The sequence below is a fragment of the Spodoptera frugiperda genome, chromosome 20, assembly GCF_023101765.2.
Source record: "Spodoptera frugiperda isolate SF20-4 chromosome 20, AGI-APGP_CSIRO_Sfru_2.0, whole genome shotgun sequence".
Lineage (NCBI taxonomy): Eukaryota > Metazoa > Arthropoda > Insecta > Lepidoptera > Noctuidae > Spodoptera > Spodoptera frugiperda.
The window spans coordinates 6,366,058-6,392,275 of NC_064231.1; the positions used below are offsets into that span (position 1 = coordinate 6,366,058).

The 26,218-nt window shown below is 34.4% G+C and overlaps 3 protein-coding genes across 4 annotated transcripts; all 3 read right to left on the reverse strand.

The window, feature by feature from the left end:
• Positions 1–3,929: 3,929 nt before the first annotated feature.
• LOC118262057 (peripherin-2) lies at positions 3,930–6,545 on the reverse strand. The gene is made up of 7 exons (XM_035573162.2): positions 6,299–6,545; positions 5,791–5,917; positions 5,258–5,471; positions 5,001–5,137; positions 4,630–4,783; positions 4,320–4,510; positions 3,930–4,056 (listed from the first exon to the last, which is right to left on the reverse strand). The coding sequence occupies exons 1-7, from the start codon at positions 6,399–6,401 to the stop codon at positions 3,972–3,974; spliced, it is 1,011 nt and encodes a 336-aa protein (XP_035429055.1). The 5' UTR covers positions 6,402–6,545; the 3' UTR covers positions 3,930–3,971.
• A 1,000-nt stretch (positions 6,546–7,545) lies between these two features.
• LOC118262056 (succinyl-CoA:3-ketoacid coenzyme A transferase 1, mitochondrial) lies at positions 7,546–10,656 on the reverse strand. 2 transcript variants are annotated; one of them, XM_035573159.2, is made up of 10 exons: positions 10,491–10,656; positions 10,162–10,252; positions 9,879–10,077; positions 9,465–9,583; positions 9,225–9,365; positions 8,702–9,116; positions 8,371–8,526; positions 8,173–8,294; positions 7,914–8,084; positions 7,546–7,829 (listed from the first exon to the last, which is right to left on the reverse strand). In XM_035573159.2, exons 2-10 carry the CDS (start codon positions 10,240–10,242, stop codon positions 7,674–7,676), a joined length of 1,560 nt encoding a protein of 519 aa, XP_035429052.1. In that variant the 5' UTR covers positions 10,243–10,252; positions 10,491–10,656; the 3' UTR covers positions 7,546–7,673. The 2 variants fall into 2 exon arrangements, with proteins under 2 accessions (XP_035429052.1, XP_035429053.1); XM_035573160.2 differs by having other exon boundaries at positions 10,465–10,548.
• A 1,415-nt stretch (positions 10,657–12,071) lies between these two features.
• LOC118262054 (PDZ domain-containing protein GIPC3) lies at positions 12,072–24,971 on the reverse strand. Its single transcript, XM_035573157.2, has 4 exons — positions 24,450–24,971; positions 17,906–18,136; positions 15,704–15,955; positions 12,072–14,625 (listed from the first exon to the last, which is right to left on the reverse strand). The coding sequence occupies exons 1-4, from the start codon at positions 24,687–24,689 to the stop codon at positions 14,386–14,388; spliced, it is 963 nt and encodes a 320-aa protein (XP_035429050.1). The 5' UTR covers positions 24,690–24,971; the 3' UTR covers positions 12,072–14,385.
• Positions 24,972–26,218: the final 1,247 nt, after the last annotated feature.

Consider the following 26,218-nt stretch of genomic DNA (forward strand, 5'->3'; position numbering starts at 1 on the left):
CCGATTTCGTTCAAACTTTGTAGACTTATCAAGGACCGGTGGCAAATTAATACCTCGTAGAAATTAATCAAGGGTCAGGAATCCCTGACGTGGACACTTAACAGCCCAGATGAACCTGAAGAGATATGAATATACTATCTTAAGAAAAGTTGTTCAGCGTGATGAGCACATTTTAGCGCCATACGAAAATCGAGGATGTAGAATCCCTGACATGGACTCCAGCTTAGCCGAACCTGAAGAGATTTGAATATACTTTCAACAAAAGATATTTAGCGTGATGAGCATTTTATATGAATATACTATCTTAAGAAAAGTTGTTCAGCGTGATGAGCACATTTTAGCGCCATACGAAAATCGAGGATGTAGAATCCCTGACATGGACTCCAGCCCAGCCGAACCTGAAGAGATTTGAATATACTTTCAAGAAAAGATATTTAGCGTGATGAGCACTTTTTCGCCATATCTTTTATACTAATTATTCTCATAACAATACTAAATTTTCCGCCTACTGTTAGTATTAATATTAAAATTATTTTGTTCGGTTCATCACAAAAACATGTTTTTAAGTTTTTTTAATCTACAATGTGATAGGGGTGGGACTTCTAACCCGTTAAGGCTGAGTACTACATCTAATTTTATCGACAAAAAATAATAATATGGGGGGTTGAACCCCCAATTTAAAATATTGAAAAATAGCGATTTTTTCGGTAAAAATAATTCACAAATGATTTTTTTCTCACCAAAACATTATCAAACATTTGAAAAAAGTAATGAATTAGTTAGCCAAGGTTATTAGCTACCGTTTTTTTTTTGTTTCTAGGACGCATACAACCTTTGATATCAAAAAAAGTAAAAAAAATATTAAAATTGCCATAATTTTAAGGGGGAGGGGATTCGACCCCTTCGACCCCCGACTTTTGTCGATAAAATTAGATGTAGAACTCAGCCTTAACGGGTTAGAAGTCTCACCCCTATCACATTGTATATTTTATTATGGTTTTATATCAATGGTTTTCGGGGTCGCCAAGATAAAAAAAAAAACAATTATGGTAACGAACGTGACAAGACCTGGGTGGAACAAACAAAGAAAATACATAAAATAAATTAAACATCAATTCTTTATTTTCACGATTTGTTTGAATATGCGAGGAATGAGCCCGTAAATTCATATTTCTTGCCTGTCTTGGGTCAATTAATTCCGGAAGAAGACAATTTTTATAAAATCGAATGATTCACTCCGTATTCGATATTAGCAACCCCAAAAACCACAACAATGACACTCATGTCGAAAAATGACAATGCCAGAATCTCTATAGAGCTTTGTCCCACCAAAAAAATATAGTGTACAGACATGCCAAATGTAGCATTCTATTGCTGCTCTATTAGTGATAACTAAAAACATGATTAAAAGCCTTTAGATCTTGCGGTTTCTATATGAATCTAAGTACAAAATATTACATTTAGGTTAGGTTAATTGCAGTTATAATGGTAGAAATAATTAAATTACAATGCTATCATAGGGTGTTTAGCTATGAAAGGAAGGAATGTCATCACTCATCACCAATATCACCTTTAGTAATCCTACTTTAATTCATAATCATAACGAAACAACAATGTAAACAGAACAGACAGAGCGAATGTCAAATAATGACTTTTTGGACATAATGACACACGCACGCCAATGAGGTTTCGTTACATCTAATCACTAACGTTCAAACACGAAATCATAATTATAATATGCATTCATTATAATATACATATATTATAAAAAAAAATTAACTAGCAGTATGTATTAAAACCAAATTCATATTAAAATTCGTACACATTACATTAATAAATCTTTTTTTTATTGAATTACTCGTTTTGTTTAGTGTTGCCCAGCAAGAGTCTTGCAAGTCTCGCATTTACCAATTAGCCAACTTTATTTTTTTGTACGATTATGATTTAACTGTAATAACTACCCGGCAAGAGTCTTGCTAGTCTTACAAATAAATACCTATTAGCCTAATGCTATTTTTTATATGTTAGGTGCTTTTGATCTTACAATGACGAAACAGAGTAGCTAGTATACTATATTTTGAGGTTGTTTAATAGCGGCTACACCTTACAATATAACTGTATAGTTAAATCTGTAAGTTAAATCTCAGTTAATACTACAGTTAATACAGTTAAATCATAATCGTATTAAAAATTAAAGTTGTATATTTGGTAAATGCGAGACTTGCAAGACTCTTGCTGGGCAACACTAGTTTTGTTCCTTGTGCAAGCGTACTAAGAAACGCAGAGGGTCGCGATAAATACAGGAAATAGGCCTTGGGTTTTTAAAATTCTTTTTATTTCCTAATTTTTATCCGCAAGTTTATCAGAATAATAATTAAGTAACCAAGGGTCTTATTTTCATTGCATAATTTTGATTAATTTACATTTTTTGTACATTGATGAAATTAAGTGGGGCAGGATCTGGCATGGTCATTTATATATTTATGTCGGCGCCATCTTGAACTTAGATTTTCACTTTAAATTCGTTATAAGCGACCCCAAAAACCATGAAAATGACACCCATGATGGAAAGTTGGCAAATCTTGTCGGCGCCATCTTGGATTTTGATTTTGACTCCATATTCGCTATAAGCGACCCCAAAAACCATGAAAATGACACCCATGATGGAAAGTTGGCAAATCTTGTCGGCGCCATCTTGGATTTTGATTTTGACTCCATATTCGCTATAAGCGACCCCAAAAACCATGAAAATGACACCCATGTTGGAAAGTTGGCAAATCTTGTCGGCGCCATCTTGAACTTAGATTTTCACTTTAAATTCGTTATAAGCGACCCCAAAAACCATGAAAATGACACCCATGTTGGAAAGTTGGCAAATCTTGTCGGCGCCATCTTGGATTTTAATTTTGACTCCATATTCGCTATAAGCGACCCCAAAAACCATGAAAATGACACCCATGGTGGAAAGTTGGCAAATCTTGTCGGCGCCATCTTGGATTTTGATTTTGACTCCATATTCGCTATAAGCGACCCCAAAAACCATGAAAATGACACCCATGATGGAAAGTTGGCAAATCTTGTCGGCGCCATCTTGGATTTTGATTTTGACTCCATATTCGCTATAAGCGACCCCAAAAACCATGAAAATGACACCCATGATGGAAAGTTGGCAAATCTTGTCGGCGCCATCTTGGATTTTGATTTAACCTCATGTTCAAAATAATATAACGAAACATTCTATATTCAGTAAAGTGTTGCTCGTACAGAATGTGTAAAAAAAAACATACAAACAGCCGAACATAGTACCTCCTCCTTTTTGTGAAGTCGGTAAAAATATCAAGATTGGTTTGTGAAGTATAATATCAAATATTTTGTACTCGTACAGCGATCTTTTTCAAGGCCATTTTTTGTAACAGGCGACGCAGCGTCCACCCACGACAGCGCTCGAGCGCAGACTGAAATTTCATTTGACATTTTCTATCCAATAAATCTAAATAGTAAACAAATAAAATAACCCTTATTGCTACGCTTTAAAGTTGATGTCTGACAGCAAAATAGGAGAAAAAATTAAACGGGATCTTTTATTTATTTCCGAGACAATTTGAAATATTTTCGTAATTTTTTCCCATAGTATAATTTTTGATTATGTCTGCTTCCCTGGGATATTTTTTTGAGATTCAGAATTATGCGTGTAGTAGCAGTAAAATGTTCCTAAACTCAACCCTTTTTTGTCAATTTTGTGTGAAGAGGTAAAGAAAAATCGTGTTTGCAATAATAAAATATAACTTTTTTTCACATTACAAATCAATATTTTGGAGATAAAGAAGTGGTCTATCTATTGTAATTGTTAGTTATGTTCAGTTAAGTTTCTTTTGGTCGTAATATGTACTGAAAAATAGCTTATTTACGTCAGATTTGAGAACGCGTCCTTAATAAAATCGTCTTAGAAGTCACAATAAAGTACATACAAACTAATCATCGTCATATCTCCATTTTTTCGACTCCTTCCCACTTTCTGAATCTTCATCTTCAACAGCTCGATTAACTACCGTTAATCTGCGAATGGAAAGGTTAATTATTAATAAAGTAATAAAAAAATATTTTTAACAATAACTTATTTGACTGAAATCAAAAATCAAGATTTTGTCGTTGTCGAAATGACCGGTTACCAACCTTACGAAGGTACTGGTAATAACTAACTAGGTACCTAAATAATGAAGTAAATAATTATATTATTTAGTAGAGTGGTACCCACTTTATCATTCTTTGTCAACTACTTACTTGTCCAACTATATCAAATACTAAGATATACAACATACCCTGAACCATCCATTCGCACATCTCCAAGATGAACTTCATTCTCATAATCAGTATCATCAGGATTCATTTGAAGTGAGTTGCTGGAGGCGAATCGATCATTCACGGACATTATGTGTCGTACATTCATATTCACCGGCTTTTTATCTTGAGGGCAAGGACTATTTTGAATTATATACTTTAGAATTAAAATCTGTTGAGAAAACAGCTAATATGAATATATATACGTATTGTAAAATAAATATTTAAATAAATAAGGATAAGGTATCATAATTATGTGCTAAACTTGCTTGACCAATAAAAACCACGTACCTCCACTATAATTACAGATATAAACATAATAAGGTGAGCTATCATTGAGGACAATATAATGCGATACATTAAATTCCCACATCCTTTAGTGTTAATTGAGTGAGTTCCTAATTCTAGCAAATAATTCGATATGCACGACCCACTTTTACAGCAACTGTGAAATAAAAACCATGAACATTAATTTATTATGTAAAGTGTATCAAAGTTGCCACTATAAAAAAATATGTATCCATTACTAGTCACACCACTGAAGTGACTGACATTAGATCTAAAGACCGCAAAATTCAAAGAAGATATTTGAAAGTTTTCTGTGCCAAGTAAATTTACACTTATACATTATATTCTAGGTAATTATGATTAGAATATTGAACCTCAGTGGAACGCTGTCTGACAAAGTTTCCAACTCTCTTCTCTTGTAGCCATTACGTCTGTTAGCAGTCGGATCCCATTCATAGTCACGTATCTTATCATACCAATCATGGTTAAACCAATCTTTATACGAATTAAGCTGAAATAGACAAAATAATTTCTTGTATAAGTCCCTACACATACCTAATACAATACATTCTATAAAAATACACAGTAATATTTGCAGTCACCATCTATTAAAAATTCAACTGAAACATACCCCACAACATTTCAAGGACCACTGTAAGTTGTCAACAAAATGTTTATATCTTGGAACACTCCGGTAATGCTTTATAGTCCTGCTTATATTTTCAAGGGTTGGATATTTTCCAAAATAAATCTTTTGAATGCAACACGCAGCTCCCAACATGTTTATTATTATTATCCATACAATGCATAGCCACAATGGACAGCAAACCACTTTAGACTTATAACTGCAATTTAAAAAATAAAAATATACTACCTAGATATCGAGCATTAAGTTCATTAATTGAAAATGTCACCAAAGTTTAACCGAATGGGTATAGGATATATTTCCTACTGTTATACCGCGCTATCATTACCATGTAGGTATGCACACGGCTGTTACACTCTGGCAAAAAAACTCAAAACGATTCTGAGGTACTCATTCTGATACTTTTCCTTTCCCGATACCCATTTAGCTGTGCATACCTAGGGTAATTAGTATACCTAGGGCATACGGTACAGCAGTATTGTACCTATAGTAAAATTTAATAAAATCTGAAAACTTACTCAATCCGTCTACCGTTTGCTATAGAGCACAAAATATGTACGTTAGTTGGGAGCATTATAATTCCAGATAGTAACACAATCGCGTTAACGACGTCTGTGCCAGTTAACATCAGAATATCACCAACACCTAGAGACAGGAGATTAATATTTTTAGCAAACACAAGGGCCTTAGGCCCGCCTCAAATGTCCACACTCCCATTGGGCATCACGAAGCCCGAGCCGTGGCAAGCATGGACCCGGCAATATTCTCTTTGCTGTGCATTTGGTCTCGCATGTCAGTCGGCCACTCAGACATTGTTTTAGAGTGACTGCATTTTGATACTTTTTTAAGGGGGGAAAGTCATCCAATGGCTTCTCTCGCTTTAGGCAAGGCGAGAGCGAGTGTCAGACTCTTACTAACTAAAAACTACCCCGTTCCTACTCCTGCTTTTCAAGCCGGAGCCCCGGTAAACCCGCTAGGTAGTCAGCAGCTCCGGATCAGGCATCAGCCCTGCATTTTGATACTTACAAAAGAATAAAAGCAGTGACCAAGTTATGGCAAACATTGACGCAAGCCATAGGAAGCATGCTCCCCACACAATAAAAGGGTGATTTGGACTCATAGAGGTCATGCTGGCAGGTAGATAACTAATTCAAGTACAAATAACAAACACGTAAGTATATAAACCAAGTAAACCTATAAATATTAAATTAATTTACTAAAATTATCTCGTAAATAAATCTTATCGTAAAGAACCATTCAATCAACCTTGACAGATTTAAGTCAATTTTTAATTTTAATTGTTTTAACATGATGTCATTATCATAGACCAAAATAGACGAATTATGAGTTCTGTTATCTTTCACACATGTGGTAGGTGGGGTATAGCAGTTTTTATTAAATTATAACTTGGTAAACAAGCGTTATCAGTGCAACTTGCGATGGAATGCGTTAAAATAACATAAAACACTCATGCTACGGCTAATAGGGAGTCGAGCAGCGGGTGACACTGCGCGGAAACAGTAAAACATGTATGTGCTCCTGTACCGCGTACCTCTACCTGTGCGTAGTTCTTCAACTTTTACTACAATTTAATAGGAAATATGTTCAATATTCTTACAGCAATAAGGACAATGACTGCATAATAAATTAACACGTTTGTAATAAAAAGCCTTTCTTATCTTAAACATGTACATTATATTTATTAAAACGTCAACGTCATACAATAACAAATTCAATAACATAAATATTAATTATTATTCAAAAAATAAGAAATATCAAATACAATAAATGTTTTAAATTGCATCAGTTTCAATAAAATGTTATGAAAATATCGATCCATTATGTAAATAAAGACTTATTTTGAGACTAGAAATAGTGAATTCATAGAACATGATCAAATATAATAGGAATGCAATAACAAAAAAGTGTTAGTTATTTAATAATTAGGTACAAAGTCAATCAACCTTGCCTAATAACGTTTTTGATAAATACATTAGAAATAGTGCATCTTAAACACACTATGACGTAAAAGAAGTTATCTATCGTATTATAAAAAAAAATCCTTCAAGTCATTATTTACAAGAAAAATCTTATGTTTTGAGCAATAGTTATTTGTGATTTCGGTTTAATTTATTCTAATGATATTATCAATATCCTATTATCATATATTAGTTACAAGATGCGCAAAATTTTTGTGCAGTTTTCCATATTTTTACATAGGAATCTTAAAATCTATAAAAATAATAATTTGACTTATTTTTTAAGAATGTGTAAATATTTCATTATTTTTAATGGCAAGACTTATGTGTTTATATGATTACTGTAAATATGTACTATAATAAAAATACGTTTTTAAGGCACTTAAATGCGTTTGGTATTCAGTTTTTTATGTAAAGCTTATTCATTCAGAATCAGGCTGAGTGACGTCACCCATTTTCTTAATTTTCTCAGCAACGTTAATTTCGCAACCAGTGCTTACCAGTACATCTTCTACGGTAACTCCATCGGCCAATTCAGTCAAGGTGAGACCTTTTTCTTTGTCGACTTCAAAGACGCACTACAACAAAAGAAAATGGAATTTCTTAGTTCTCAATAATCTAATACAACTTCACAAATACGAAAAATACAAAATATGGCTTACCTTTTCTGTGATAATCATGTCAACACAATTTTTTCCAGTGAGTGGAAGTGTGCACTCAGGCAGTATTTTATGAGCTCCATTTTTGGCGGTGTGTTCCATTGTTACAACTACTTTAGTTCTTGGAGCTGACACCAAGTCCATGGCTCCTCCCATGCCTTTTACCATTTTGCCCTGAAAAATTAAATCAACATTATGCACACACTCACCTCCCTCACATTTAGGTAAGATGTTAGTATAGGACATATAAAATAAAACTTACAGGGATCATCCAGTTAGCCAAGTCTCCATATCTAGACACTTGCATGGCACCAAGAATAGTCAAGTTAATATGTCCTCCACGGATCATGCCAAAACTGTCATCAGATGAAAAGAATGATGAACCTGCATAGAGATAATGTCAAATTAATTTTATGAGACAAACTAAACAAGTGGCTAAATAAGTTTACAATTTACCCACCAGGCAGTACGGTTACAGTTTCTTTGCCCGCATTAATAAGATCAGCATCCACATTCTCCTCAGTTGGGAAAGGACCAAGACCCAAGATACCATTTTCTGACTGCAGGAACACTTTTACATTCTGCGGTATGTAATTACTTGCCAACATGGGCATGCCTGAAAACCAAAATTATTAGTATAGATTTTTAAAAGACAACTAATTGTCAGATTTTTATAATTATGTACAAATATTATACTATTTTATTTTAAAGATTTGTATATTTGCAAAACTTTGTGACAATCATAAAAGAATTTAGTAGACACCGTTATCAAATCTTGACAGAGATCTTACCAATTCCAAGATTAGCATACATTCCATCCTTAAATTCCAAAGCAGCTCTCCGAATGATTCTCTCCCTCATTGAATCCGATTTCTTACCAGCCTGAGCTGGCTTCTGAACTGTCCTTCTTTCAATCCGTTTCTCATACTTTTCACCTTTAATCACTCTATGTACATATATGGATGGTACATGGACAAAGTCAGGGTCAATCTCATCCACAATTTCTTCCACCTCTGCTATGGTGATCTTAGCCGCCCTGCACATAGCTGGGTTGAAGTTCCGAGCACTCTTTCTGAATATTAAGTTGCCATGCCTGTCTGCTTTCCATGCTTTCACAAGGGCAAAGTCACCAGTAATCGCCTCCTCCATTATGTAATTCTTTCCGTTGAACTGCTGTTCATGTCTAGCAGCACTTGGAATATCAATCTAAAATATATAAATAATATCATTATCTTTATATAATATTTATAAAACAAACATTACTCAGTGTATTGATAGTATTGGAAGTTGGAAGATTTTACTAAAAGAAAATACCTTTCCATCTTTAGCATATTTAATAGGAGATCCACCTTCATGTATAAGGGTACCATATCCAGTTGGGGTGAAGAAAGCTGGTATACCAGCACCACCAGCACGGATCCTTTCTGCCAGTGTACCTTGTGGAGTCAGTTCAACCTGGTGGCATTTAAAGAGTAAAGTAAGTTTACTTAATAAAAGGCATTATAAGCACTCATACTAGTGCTAATAATATAAAAACCTATTTTAAATACCAACCTCCAACTCTCCAGTCAAAAACTGTCGCTCAAATTCTGCATTCTCACCAACATATGAAGCAATCATGCGCTTTACTTGTTTAGTCTTCAACAAAATACCAAGACCAAAGTCTTCAACTCCTGCAAATTAATTGTAATTTCTGCTCTGTTGTTTAACACATTGTTAAGCAAAGTTTCTATTAACCCTTTAAGCACTCAGTTAAATATCAATTACTGTGCCCCTAGCATGTTGAAACAATAATTATAGCTACATTAAAAAAGAAGGAGCAATAGTGTGAATAGAATGAAAAAATCATGCATGTCCTCTGTCGCAGCAATACGACATGAGCGGCAGGGACACGGAAATATGCGTCGCATATTAATGCGACACAGGCGGTTAATGGGTTAATAATGTAGATATTTAAATAAATTCCACCTGCATTGTTGGAGACTACAGTAAGACCAGAAACACGTTTATCTTTGACTGCCACAATCAGGTTCTCTGGTATTCCACACAATCCGAAACCACCGACCAATAACTTGGACCCATCCTGAATATCGCTAACAGCTTCTTTAGCACTTTCGTAAATTTTGTTTGAACGACTTGCTGTGCTATAACTGGCACATGAAAATATCTGCAACATTAGATAACAGAATGTAAATAACTTCATATAATGACTTACGAAAGTAAATGTAAACAATACCAGAACTCTACCTACCTTAGTGATAGTGTATACTTTATTTTTTGAAAAACCATTCGATTTGATCACAAATATCCTTCCCAACACCGTCGACGCCATCGTTTTAGCACTAAAATAATAATAAAAACGTCTTGATTAAGTTTCACTGATTAAAATTCACATTAACAATTATTATTAACGCTGTTTAAAAATCTAATTAATGAAACAGCCAATGTCACGGTCTGTACGAATAAAGTGCGTATTGTATTCACTTGTTTTTGAAACACTCGTATAAAGACTGTATTATGTAAATAGATAAGAAATGAATAACAGTATTGTTACAAAAATAAAAAATAATGTTCACGTACAAGTAGATACTGTACTTCACAGATTCAAATTTCACTCAAAAATGACAGCTTAAGTATTCGGAAGAGGTGCACAGGGCCTGTGTTACCACCCGCGATAAAGTAGATAAAGAAACTGAGATTTTAACAGTTGTTTGTCTCACTATCTCGAGGTCAACCGGGGGCTCGTAAGCTAGAGAATAGTTGTTTTATTTATCGACAAGAACTGTTTGCAAATTAATTTATGCGATTTAATTTTACATCAGCAAAGATTCCTGTTATTCTGGTTTTTTTAAACTTATTATTGACTGGCTTCTAAACATGCGGTACCTACTTTGATATAAACCTTAATGTCACGCGACGCATATTATCATGCTAAGAATAAATCTTATTAATATCATAAATTATGTAAGTACGTAATGTAAATAGTCAAATAGTAAGTTGTAAATTTGATAAGTTTCAGAAATTATCTGTGAGTAAAAACTGAGTTCGAAATCCCAGCAACTTGCAAATGGTAATAGGGACGTTTATTTACATAAGTACTTACCAAGGTACTCATCGAGATCAAAACAAACGCAAACAACCACGCATCAACACGATAGCTCTGAATCAACGTAATGTCAGTCTGCAGAGTGCAGTCTACAGAGTTCGAGTTCCACCTTGTGTCCAGTTTTTGTAAATTTATGATGTTTTAACACTTAGGTACTGGTATAAGAGGTACCTAATCAAATCGACTTACGTGGTACTGGGTGGGTACTTAGCTAATACTAATTTAGGTGTTAGATTTTATTCAATTCATGTTCCAGTTAAGCCAGCTCATTCGTGAGGACTCAGCTGGAAAATTATATTAACGCCTCGAAGAAAACCGGCGTGAAACAACGCTTGCATTTTATTTCGCCCCAATCTCCACATCAAGTCCGACAACGCCTCTGTCCGCTGGCGTAGTACATATGCATGAATGATGTTACATACAAGCAGGATATATCATCTACTGGTTTGCAGCCTTATTCCATCGGCGCGTCGCGTTCCGCGCGCGCCTCAAAGAGCCATCAGACCACCACAGATGGGGCCCAGTAGGGCTGATGCCTGATCCAGAGCTGCGGACTACCTATCGGGTTTACCGGGGCTCTGGTTCGAAGAGCAGGAGTAGGTACGAGGTGGTTTTTAGTCAGTAAGAATCTGACACTCCCTCTCGCCTCGCCCAAGGCGAGAGAAGTCATTGGATGAATTTCCCCCCTCAAAAAAAAGCCTTATTCCATATAAATTGTTATCTAAAGTAGCAAAAATAATACTACATAGAGGTAAGTGCAGGAGGAGAATTTCCCATCAGTGAGCCCCCGGCATGATAATCTCACAGAAAATCGACGTAAAACAACACTTGCGTTGTGTTTCGTTGTGTGAGTGAATGAGTTACTAGAGGGCCAATTACCCTCCTACCCAATCCCCGATTCCCCAACAGCCCTTAAATTCCTAATCCACAAAAGGCCGACAACGCACTTGTAACGCCTCTGGTATTTGACCATAGGCGTCGGCAATTGCTTAACATCAGGTGAGCTGTCTGTTCGTTTACCGGCTTATTACATGATAAAAAATCAAAACAAATCGTAAAAATACAGAAAATATTTATTTTATATAAATAGTGTTCCTCTTTACATTTAATTTTTAACTTTATTTTAATTCTATTAATTATGTTTTTCTATTATCTAATATAAAACATTCTAGATATCTAATGACTGTACATAAGTAGATATCTTATAGTCAAGTTAATAATAATGTTCAATCAAATTAAATCTTGTAAATAGGCACTTAGGTTCAACTTTTAAAGTCTATAACTTTTTTAATATAGGTATCTATAAGAACTCTATGAATATAATTTTGTGTAAGTATTGTTATCGAAAAATAAATCTGATAATTAGAACAATGCTTCTTTAAGACTTAGATATTAAATAACTAAAAATACTTATTCTTAATATCGATACAATTGAAAAACACCATTTCATCAAATAAATACCAAATTAACGTTCCAGAATTTCATAAAATAATACTTGGAAGTTTTCTACAAAACTTTTAAATTATTGGTGTACATTTTCACTACCTCATCACCTACGTATAGGTAGGCATTCCACAAATTAGATAATAATCCGATTTTCACTCACACAGATTGGAAGTTGTTCTAAAATGCGTTAACTAGGTACCTTAAGACCTTGTTTTACCACCTCTCAGTTATATTTCAGTTACTTTGTTGGCAGTTAATCGACCAGAAATAACTTAGCAGTGGAAAAATAGGCCTTAATTATTAACATAATAATAAATTTCTATATAAAGCAACTTACACGGAAAGTTATACAACTTACATAAGGCAAACTTATCAATTTACTTTCTAACAAATAAATGACTCGTTTTTATTAATATCTTCATTATTTGCAATTACCAATATCTATAAAATAAATCACGGACCTACATTACTTACAAGCACCGATTAGGTGCATCAACATTGATAATGTAAAGTGTATAAAGTGTAGGTAGGTATACTGAAGTAATGAGACGCTATTCATTTAATACCTACTAGTGCGCTTACAATTTTAAATTAGCTTTAAACATATTATAGGATCTCTTTCGTTAGGTAATGCTTTGACTCACTTCTAAATAAACTGACGTTATATCGTCCATCGTCAAGAAAACATAAAACAATCCCTCCTAAATAACAATACAATTTTATATTCGTAGACGTATTTATTATTTAACATTTCTTTATTTTGACAATTACATTAATAAAAAATCCTGTCATCTTTCTAATGTTATTAGAAAATAATATTACAAGGACATGAAATGAGCTTGCATGAAAAGACTGATGACTATTGATGAAGCGAAAGAGTTAATATGTAAGATTCATAGGAGACAGGCGTAAAGTTATAATTATTGTCCTTGTAATATGTCCAAAATCATTGAAAAGTAATCTAGTTTAATAAGGTATTTGTAAATCTAAATATCTTAAATGCTCAAAAACATCACACGGTTACACGAACGTTTTCGTGTACCTATATTTTTGTACCTAGTGTTGCTAGTTAACTTCCTTTGTACCATTATTTTTCTTCAAACTGCTGACAATTTGCACCATTTTCATAATGACTAACATACAAGTTTCCATATAAATAATATACTTTAATCATAATCCCACCACAAAGGCAATCTGTTTTAAATAAATGCTATCTTTATTTTTCAACAAATGCATCGTATTTTTGTTTACAAGTTGAAATGAATAATTAGGCCAGTACCTATCACGTTTTATTGCATTGAAGCAACGTCGACACTTTTAATTTGGTACAAGTTTATCATGTACTTAGCAGTATACGTGTCATATCCATTATTCATATTCGACTCAAATTAATCATACACACTTTGAAGATAATCAACCAACACTGATATTATGAATTAAAAAATAATACAAGTGCTGATTACAAAGTCGTTTAAACATTTAAATGAAAGAATGCACTACATAAAACGAAGAACTGGCTGCCGTCGCTCAAGCGGGGAGCGCAACTTTAGCACAACGGGACTATTAAAGTACCTACCAAGTGGTTTTGTTTGGTTTAACAACAGGTGGAACTTCCAATTATTTCATTAACAGGACCGGTTCTATGAATGTAAATTTGTTCCAAGAATAGCAGAGTACTTCAAGTGTAAAACTAATAATATCAGAACCGATGCTTTTTAACGAAACAAGTAGGGATTCACATTCTCAACGGATCGAAATAGCGGCAGTGTATGTGAAGTTTTAAATAATGTTTAATGCAGCCGTACAAAGTAGGTCACCGGCCGTCATTCCGAGGGACTAAAATTATCAGTTTATAATATCTATTAAGGCAACTTTTATCTACATAAACATTCGTGTTATTAACCTTACAAAATAAAAACGTTTCTAACTGAGTCTACCAGATCTAGCGTCAGTAATAACACCCCATAATTCAATTATAAACTCGTCAGTGAATCCGAATTCTTGTAAGTCACTATTATCGATGGCTTCCGCTAGTTGCATAGAATTTGCTTTTCCTTCGGCAAGATCCCACATCTGTGATGCTAACTCGGAGTCGTTGATGCCCATGAACGATTCCAGCAAACTGTTGATTTTCTCGATGCCAGCTTTCGATCTTTCATCGTGCTGGAAAACACAAAATATTTTTTAAATAACTGATCTTTATTGTTATGGATATTACAATACACAACATGTCGTAAGATGAAGTAATCAATGGAACAGCTCGCTGCATGCAAGATGTGATGTGTACCTACCTACCTAGGTTTCAATTAAATTCCAATTCTATTGTTAACTACTTACGTCATCTACCTATCTTTCCGTATAACCTGCTAACATGATTTCGAAATAAACTCATTATAGGTATTTATCATTATATTTTATGTGAATAGGTATGTAATTACCATAATTATCTAAAACTGCAAGGTGAACTTACAGATTAATACAAATATACAAACATCATCAGTTTTATTTATACATATTAATTGTATATAGTTATTAGTCACTCTCGATACTTAAGGCAAATTTTGTTACTCACTGTATTGACATTTTATAAATAGGTGTATAGCCTTGAATATGTTTTAACAAATGGCATAGTAATAAAATCCAATCAAATCTGAATATTTTCATTGTCTTGGAATCACGTCAATACTTAGAAAGGAAACGTTCAGATTTCATTCAATGACGACTGCGGACTGACAATTATTATTTGAAATTAAAGAGCAATGTATTTATCTACTAGCAACTGTATCTAATGTCCCTACACGCTAACCATACGGTTATCGTGTATACCTGCTTACACACGTAAGCAGAAATAGAAGGCAATTTGAAACGTCAGCTCATCATAAACAGATGGGCAGAGAGAGAGAGAAGGCAGATGAACAAAAATTCTGCAATCGTTATCCATAATTATACATATATCCTATCATACACAGTTGATAATATTGTTGATCTTGTCGTGAAGGAATGTAAAACTTGTATGATCCCGGGAATTCAAGTGATCATAAAAAAATAACAGGCATTATTTGTTTCTTTATGTTCAAGCATATATGAAGCCATTTATGTTAAGTATGTCTCTAATAATAATAATGTGATTCATGAGTGTCAAGAGCTGCTATTATATTATTGTGTCTGTTATTGTTGTTTATTTAGGTATTTATTATAAAACTTAAAGAAAATTCTTGTAGGTCAAAAAGATAAAACTTACGTCGTTTTCTATTGTTGCCTGGCCATTGGCCTTAAACCGTAATGTCTCTTTGCCGGATCCGTAGTTCTGTTTCCTTCCAGATTTTGCTCCGCTAGTCTTTGGTCCAATACTTGCGAACCCGCTTTTAAGTGGTTCGACCAATCGAATCGTAAAAGTAGTTCCTTTTGGAATGTCCTTTAAAATCTTTGCGACTTCATAATGTCTTTTGCCAACCATATTTTCTCCATCCAGTTTCTCGATGTGGTCTCCGACCTGAATTAAAAGTGAACAAGTTTAATTTTATAATCAGTTGTTTCCGGTGAATTTCTTAACAAGGCCAACGAACGATCACCGTCAGAAACATGCCAGTTTCTTTAAAAGACTCGCTTATGACGCAACGTATCTAATGCATGTAGATGTAGGTATGCATTCATTTATTTCTAGCGATATTAAACGAGCTACCGTATCGCAACAGGCATTAACACCGATATTTTCGTCCGTTAATAGGCAGTGTAACAAACAACAATATTAAACACGATACAATAATCCATTACTTATTTATTATACAAGCCTAAGTTTTTACCTTAGCACCATCTTCCAATTTCTTTCCCAAGCTTATTTAGGTATCGTTGTGTAATTCAATAAGTACATTTTATTTACATTCTCAATGTGTAATGGTACTTAAGACGGATAAGCTACATAATGATGACTCTCACTCATCATTATGCGGCTTATCTGCACTTCTTATCTTGCTAAACTCTTTTTGTTCATTATGTTTATAATTTCAGATCTCATTATTTAATTTCATATTAATGAATATTATCAACAGTTTTCTAAGGCTATTTTCATATCTATTCATATTTCATAACATTTATCAATTCAAATGAAGCAAAGTTTAATAGATATCAACATCAATGCCTTATCAGAAACACTCGGTATTTCCTTCTATACATAATATAATTTTTATTTTTACCTTACTATGGCCGGTTATTTTACTTATTTACTTTAGTTTTAACTTAATATTCCGTATACTTAATCCATACGTAGTTATTCTATTACAAACTTTATCTTCTAGTCTACTTTGTTTCACTTAGCAGTTTTCAATAAATTCTTTTTTACAGTTGCCATTTATAAAAATGTGTTTTAAAAGGATGTCTAGATGTCTACTGGGACTCAATACATTGACCTAAGATGAACAAGTTTCATTAATTTCAGTCTAATCTTCTAATTCTTATTGGTAGTCTATCTCGCATAAAATGGAATGCCCTGAGGAACTCCATTTAAAATGGTGATTTAAAATGTTACACATATTAATAACTTGAAGAATGTACTAGAAACTACGATACATTTACAATGCTGAGCTGTGCCCATGCAATATGGACCAGTCAACACCTACGTTTATTGAATAATTGAGTAGGCAGTTGTGCCAGAAGTCTAGCAGGTCAACTAAGTAATTGAAAGCTTTCGCCAAGTCCTAAAAGAAATGTGACGACCAAATGCAAGAGGTAATTAAATATTTGAAACATTTTTAAGACAAAATGTCAGTTTAAGGATTTATTTATCAACGCATTTCACCCACGGCCGAAACGGTTATATGAACTATCTGAGCTGCTGCCAAAAATTTGATCGATTTTGGATTAAAAACAAATCTAAAGTTGATAGAAAGATTCTACACTCGTAGAGCAATCGAAATCAGCCGACAGATATAACTGCTAGGTATTTGAGTCATTGTCTTGTTATACATATACCACAGTCCTTTCGGAACTCATCCGGGCAATGGGTGGTCACGGTCACGGGGTATAAATTTAAGGGCGAGTGAGTTCACCTTGATAAGTCGACCCCCTCCCAACAAAACCATGGTAACTTACAAAGTTACGTGACCACGACCACGTTCTTCTTATATTATCTTGATGTGTCAGAACTTCGTAGTTCGACGCGAATATAAGGAAATATACTATTCAACACTATTCAGGTATTTTCTATCATAGATTCAGTAATCGTAATCTAGTCAGACAAAACATTAATCATTTTATCTACATGAGATACGAGTTAGTACACATTTATCGCATTCCATTCCCACCTGATTTAATAACATTGTTTATTGATCGTGAACTTTCTGGAGGTCTTCATTCAAATCATGTAACTCCTACATTACAAACACCGACCACATATTTCTTACATTTCTAGGAACAATCACTACATTAATGAAAAATGTATTCTTACCTCTATATGTGGTATTCTCGCTACAATAGAGCCTTCTTTTATCCTTTTTATAAAAGCATATCCAGCACCATTGTCTGTTATTGTCAATCCCAAGGCATCTTCAGTTTTAACTATTTCTATTTCTTTAGGACGACCTTTTCTATGTGCAAATATGAAATCTTCTAATCCTATTTGTCCACCTAGTAGTTTCTTCATATCCACTTTGTGAGTATTCAGCGTGCAAAATAGTATCTGAAACCAAAGAAATGCATTGCTGTTACATTTTGTGATATTTCATTTAATACCACTAACCTAATTAGCCACGCCTTAGTTAGGTGCGTGACTAAAAGCTATTTTCTTTCGACCGTGTTAATCATTAACTAATACCTCAGATTTCTGGTATTAAACATTCTTCTTATTTACGATTCGATTGTTATTTTAGTTTACCCAATCACATTTTTTCATAACCGAGTAATTAACTATATCACGATACTCAGCATTTAATTACAAAACTATGTTTTTAGTTTCATGTTCCAACCTATAAATATTCTATCTAAAATTTTTAACCAAATACAATTCAATTAGAAGATAACATCTCTTGATCAAGCACTTTAGGTTTATGAAATTAACTGTGAATGCGTTGGTGTACAGTATAGATAAGCACCTACCAGATAAGAGATAAATAGCATACTGAACGGAACCATGTGCTGGTTAAGCGAGTAAATACAAATATCGATATTTTATTTAGATTTCTGTGAATCGCAGATTTGACTGAATGCGTGCGTGTAAGTGCGAAATGGTTGCATGACAAGGCATGCGTTGCAGGTACGACCGCGCTCCGGTCCTTGACCCATGTGTAGTAGGCCATCGCACAGGCACACATACGGCGGCGAAGCGTGTCTGCAGTCACTTGCCACGTTCGTTTATATCAACGAGAGACTGCGCCCCTGGGCTGATCCACTTCCTGGCTGCTCAGCCGTGCGTACATCCGCACACTGTGACATTTCATACTTACCCACATAGTTACACAGATTTATCTTTACGTTTCACGTATTGTGCGATGCGATGTTACAATAAAAACATTTTAACCTAGTTTATGACATATTGGCTATTCTTTATAACACCAGATGCGCTTGATTATTTCATCATTATGTGTGCGTCAACAGACAACACGCAGAAGTAGGTGGGTGGGTAGATGCTAAGTCGATTCGTGTCCACCTTAATAGTATTCGTTTTTGAGCAAACTGAACCGCGTGCCTCTATTTCAGTTAAGATAGGTAGCACTTAAATATTATATTTATCTAGACACACGGCAGTGTGTCCGCCAAGTTCGAGCAAAAAAACCGACACACCGGCCGTGGGTTATATTACACGAACCATTTCGGGCCAAGTTCGACCCACCTATAACTCCAAATCTATTTTATCTACGCATATGAAATTTCTAGTATCTGTCGAGATCTACTTACTTATCTAAAATACAAAATTTCATTAATGTACTTATTGTAGATCTTGAGATATTGACGTCAGAAAATCGCTATTTTTACTATACACTCACTGACTGACTCACTCATCAAAAACCTAGACCACTTCCAATGGTCGTATTGACTTGAAATTTGGCATAGAGGTAGGTCTTTAGGTCAAGGTAAAGGAAAAAATCTGAAAATGGCCAAGTGTGAGTCGGTTTTAAAAATAATGAAGGTGTAAATTCATACCCCTAAGGAACTAAAACAAAAAAATTATCTATATCTTCCAATGGTCGTACCGACCTAAAATTCGTTACGAAGGTTTGTATTTAGTCAAAGTAAAGTAAAACAAGAAAAAAAGAAAATAAACCTTACAAAAATAAATGAAATCCCACCCAAAACATAAATGTGAAAGGCTGCCAAGTTCGATAATATTGGAATGCTTCGCCTATAAAAGAAGTGAGATCTAAATAAGTACCAAGTTCCATACACAGACCTCAGTTAAAAATGATATAACTTGGCAAGTTTTAATAGAAAATTATATACTTGACTCATTGCGTTTAGTAGGTTTATAACAAAGTGTGTGAAAACTTGCCAACTTGTTATATCATTTTTAACTGAGGTCTGTGTATGGAACTTGGTACTTATTTAGATCTCACTTCTTTTATAGGCGAAGCATTCCAATATTATCGAACTTGGCAGCCTTTCACATTTATGTTTTGGGTGGGATAGGTATAACTAAAACTGCAGACAGACGCCTCGCGAACGCTTGAATCTGATCACTCATTATGATGAATGGGTTGATTTACAGTCTAATATTAGATACAAGAATTTTGGTAAATATTTAACATGTTCTCAGGCATCTACGTACATTATTTCTTTCCTGATTTTTATCACTAACGCCTTTACCTCTAATAGTTTCATTAACGGTAACGGTATTTAAAACGTCATTATGATAGTATAGTTTTTGGTTTGGTACTCATTACTCAATTTCTTTAGCAATTAAGAAAAAAGAACTCTAACATTACTTTCTACAAACGTATGTATCCGCAGTAACCGCTTTTCTCCAAAAACGAAGTGCTTTACTCGTATATCTGCCGCTATCTGTATGTTCTGTATCTCGTATGGTTTGCTCGCTTACGTAATCATTGCTACTAACAAAAGGTAGGTTTACAATATATCTACATACAACTAGATACTAAACACTTACAGCAGACTGAAACGGTGTAAACTCTATTATCTTCATTCTCACGACTAGGCCTTGACAACGAATAAACCTTGAGCGTTTTCACAAGCCGTGAAATATCAGGAAATTAGCGTCCGTGCCATTTTCGCCGGTGACCTTTAAGGCATGAACTGAATAGAACGGTCGTTGGACCAAAATCGGTGAGATATTTTCATAGATAACATAACAATCAATCGCCACTAGCACCTATCTAAATGTTAATTATTTTAAGTGACTTTGTACTATCGTTAGGAAAAAATATAATTACACATTTAGATTCAATATGTATTCATGAAATTAAGTATCAAATCATTGCATGATAACTTCATTTATCCTGCTAAAACTGACTATAAAATTCATAATGTGTTTTATTGCATTAGGCAATTATCAGTTAAATCTTATCCATCTAGATGTAGATATCTGTAAGTTAACTTATTCGATTTAAATCTACCGAAAGGGAAGCACTCACTCGATGAACTCTGATTATTATCAAAACAACTTTCATTGAAAGTTATTAATAAAATTATCGGTCTAAGTAATTGACCATTCCGTTGACTCCTGCCAGATAGGAAAAGAAATAGATCAAGTAAAACTATAAATAGGATAGGAATTTGAAACCCGTAACCAAAAATACTGGTACTTACAATCCGCGATTGAAACTTAAGAAAATCTGCTGTTTAATTTTATTTATTATCTGTGACATTTCATACTTTGATGTCTTTATTATCTTTACTGATTTGTGTGAAAATCCGCAATTAAAGTAGGTACCATCATTCAATGTTCTTTAATCTTTTTATTTATTACTGAAGAGCCAAGCTGTGTTACTACTGCAAATAACGAAGTAATTAGGTCAGAAACGTCAACTGCATATTTCTGAAGCAGCAGAATTAGCTCAAAAGTAGCAAATTGATTACACCGACATAGAAATAACCTTTACTTAGTTCTAGAAGAGAAAAGTAGGGTGGCCTGTACAAAATGTCACGGACGGAACTTCAAGTACGAACTTCACTTTTATTTTTAACACGCTGTTTTTTCTGTTATCGACCGATCCTTTGTTTACACCGTGTACATGAGTAGGTACTTACTAATTAATGTAAATGCGGTTTGTTAGCTTTAGCACGTAACTCTTATCAATCATCGTTGATTTTGGTATCCATACATACGGGTACCTATTTATAGTACTTTGAAGTCAATTTAATGAGAATATTTACCTACATTATCTACGCTGGTCATAAAAAAATTGGCTCACCCTGTTTTTGTTTACGACTTCTGGAGTAGTTCACCGATAAGCTAGTTCTAACAAATGTTTGTTATTTTAATAACGAATAAGATGCTTTACATCCTATTTGTCGTAAATCTTAACACAGTTAAAGTCCTTGACAATCTTTAATCCAGAAAAGGGCTAACTACATAACTAAGTACTACCTTCTGCTACACGCCGCTGCTGTACTTACTGCACCTGCTGCCTACTGCTAAGTGATGATTTAACGGTTTAAGCGAGGACAAATTAAGTGTTTCCATTTCAATCTAGACTTTCTTTGTAATTTTAAGTTAAGTTTATTTACTAGCTTTACTTTCTAGTTTTGTGTAATTTGAGCTAAAAGACATGAATACCTAAAAACAAGATTTAAATCAACGTCTCGTGGCTAGAATGTTGAATCACAGGAGCTCTGCTGTTCGGGAGTATCGAAATTGTCTTGGCTCTATCACATAGGGCAACAAAGCAAAGGAACGACAACACTGTTAGAAGAAGACTTCGTGAAGACAGAATTTAAGACCACACGAACCAGCCACAGGGTCAAATTTAACACAGCTCATCGACAAGTCAAAGTTTAAATTTTTTCAAGAGCAGGTTAACTGGACCACAATCTAGAGGCCAATGGGAATCAGCATTCATCAGTGATGATAGTCTAATGACTTTATGCGGTTCTGATAGATACAGTAATGTAGTTCGAAGTTCAGGAAAACTTCATGCTCGGTGCTCTATTAGTGAAACAGTGGGTGCCCCATAACGTTATTAGGGTGAGATTTCTTTAACTGGACGCTCAGAGTTAATTTTCAAATAGAAAGGTGCTTTGACTGCTGGGCGGCACATTACAAAGACTCTGGAAGACCATATCTTATGAATATGACGAAGATAATGGGGAAACCTCGAGCTTGTAAAGTAAGGTTTAATTTGTGGTAGGTACATGCGATGTATAGGTCCCTACTTTGTTGTCAAACACGTATAAAACCTATGTGTATTACTAACACAATTATGAAACTAACAATAATTTTGTTTATTTCAAATATCCTGTGCAGTAAAACCAGTTTAAGTGTAGGTAAATAGGTAAGTACCTACTCGATAAAACGGAGACATTAATACCTAGTATACTCGGGAAAGATTTAATAACTTTATAAAAGTGAATCCCATATAGCTCTTAAAACAAGGCGCTACCGTGCCGTGTAATTAACTCGATGCTTACTTAATTGATAAGTCGTATAAATATCCTGCTTTAAACTAAGTGCACTTCTATTCTTATCAAGGATAACAAAGATATAGAATTTCTTAATAAATTGTAAATACGTGCCGTTTCGTCTAGAATATTAAGGGACTGTCCCTAATTAAATCATTAATCAACGTCCAAAATCTACAACGTTGTAGATATTAATTTGTGGAAGTAGGTAACAATTTTATTAAGGTAAGTATAAGAAAAAGACGAGAGCAGGACACGATGTACTTACTTCTGATCTGTACCCAGAATTTACCGTACCTAATTACACAATTGCTTCGGATTGTTTCAATTAGGTACCTAATTACCTATATACATCAGATTAGCACCTACATAAGTAATACTTAGGATTTGTTGAACAGGTAAGTTACATACAAACTTATAATGTTTTTCAGTGACGTGGCTAATGTGCAACCAGCATAAAATATTATTGTTTTGCATCTAGATAAAGGTAGGTCGTTATCTAACTATGTTAAGTTTCTATATTTAATTTAAGGGCAGGAACGTAACATCGGTGCGTAACATTCTAGGCGATTCTATATTATTAGGTACTGGACGAGTAAGTTTTTATTTAAGGTAAGTAATTGTATAATTATTGATTAAAATTACCTATAAAAAAGTTAGTTTTTTTTTGCGGGATTCGAACCCGGATTCCCTACGCTCATGAATCGATTCCATAGTCGGCGTTAACCGACTTTTAGGAAAGTGGGCACATTTTACAGTTGAATACAAATGTTTTGCAATGCAAAGAAATATTTTAGTAATGATTTGGTAATAGCTACTCGCAACTGGTCGTGCTTATTGTGAAATCTTAAAAAGAAGCAATTTGAATATCTATGACGCACTCCTTATGGTAAATTATGTACCTACTCTTATCAGTGTGCTGAGTGCCTGTCCATGAAATGCTTGTGCAGGCAATACCTATCTACATACAGCCTAGATGCCTACTCACTTAGTCTAACATAACACTACGTTTTGTTTAGTCATGAGTTGTTTAATAAATCTTGTATTGGCCAATTAGGAACAAATACATATTATAAGCACCTACTTATTCATATATGACAGATAAGTTGTGATAATGTTTCAGGACGTAGCGTAGGTAGGTATTCTATCTGTGAATTCCATATTTCTACGGACTACGATGATAGGTAAATTGAGCGTATTGTTTTAATGATATAACATAACTTAGGTACGTAGGTATAGTATAGTCATTGGCCCAGTTTAGTCATGAGACTCGCTCATGGCACTGCAATAAATCATGATTCCACGTATCCCATTCAACAAATCAACAATGAATCAGAAACTTGTTCTTGAGAAATCTCTTCAATGGGTACGTAGTACATACGTTTGTAAAACTTTTCAAAAATATGGAAAATAAATCTTACCTCATCAGGCGGAAAATCGTAACATTCTGCTATCTTTTGATAAAGTTCCTTGACATTAGAAAATCCAGAAATGAGTCCGAGAGGGCTGCCGTGTGCCTGCTGACAGTGGAAAACCAACTGTGACTTCTGTGCCCCATTGTTATTGTCCACTCCGTTTGCTTGCTGCTGAGGCTCCTCCACGGGAGACTGTGGCACAGGAGGCGGCGTGTATTTAGGCGCCTTCTTCTTAAATAACGACATAGTAAAAGAGCACTACGTAACGGTAATAAGTTTTCCTTTAGTGAGAACGTCAGTGCGCACACATTCTCTAACCGTGCACAATATAATAATTTAATCACTACACAGTCGCTTATCTTGAGAGAACTTTAAAATATATCGTCGCGTCATAGCACATGATAAGTTATCACCCAATAGCGATATTGGGTTAGATTATACGATGTTTCGACGTGAGTTCTTTGCAACGAGCAGCGACACGGAGCGCGCTCGGGCGACAAACGAACGACTGACTGGTTTGTTTGACAGCGGGTTGCCTTCGCCTGCTCAATGCTATGACGGCTATGAAAACACGATGCGCGCCCGCGCCTCCCGTACCCGTTGGCGCCGCTACGTCATCAAATCATTCTAATAAAAGCTAAACATGTTCCCATTACTTGAACCCCAGGAATCGGAAGCAGTTTATGAAACGAAGTTAGATAAGTACATATACTTCAACATCAACAGCTTATAATTTTGGCCACTGCTGACCAAAGAACTCTTCTTACATGGAAGTTTGAGCACCACCTTTGCTCAATGCGGGTTTGCGATTTGAAATTAATTAACACTTAATCATAAATTGTAAACCCAGGTATCCTCGTTATATTTTCCTTCAAAGTTAGTCAGTGGTCTCTAAAATAATCTTAGAAAGTATAGGTAAATATAGGTACCTAACTCGGAAGTCATATTGATTCTTCGGTGTTGGTAGGTTTTGAACGTTGTCATTGGTAGGAGGTATACAGATACTTAGATAAGTACACATAGTAACATTTTAATTTTAAGAAAAGTTTTGTATGCGAGATATGTGCTAATTTATTTTTAAGTCCCTGCCCTATCTACACGATGGATTTGTTAGTGGGACTGTAAAATGAAATGATCAAAGACAATATACCTACTTAATTCTTATAATAAAATTATGCACCTTATGCTAAAAGCTAATAGGGTGCTTACTTACCCTATCTATAAATTCTATAATAGGTACCTTACTCTAATATTATACAATGAAACAGAAATTTGAGTTAGAATAAAACAGTGAAAATCCTAGATATATGTTTTTTATATTTCTATGGTGAAAATAGTAGTAGAGTAAATAAATAAATTACCTACGTTAACTTTTAAACTTCAGTTTGCTAAAGGCAAATCTTATTTGGTGAACACATAGGTAAGCTACAATAAGAATATAGGCATTTCATTGTACGGTTGTACCTTATTTACTTGTAGTCCGGTCATATTAAACCAAGGAAGGACCTCGGGTCAACTATTTAGTAGGTAGGTATCTGATGGTAAATTCAGCTTGGTAGGAATTTATGAAGCTTCGAATATCTAAAATACCCGAAATATTAACAGCTATCAGTTTTTGTCGACAATTCATGTACCTATCTGGTATTTTTTTAAGATTTCCAGACTCATAGGTAGGTCTTAGATTCAATTTCAGCACAATTCACCACTGAAATAATAATAAAAACTTAAGTGACGTGACATTGGAGGTAAATTTGTAGCAGTAGACGGAAACGAAC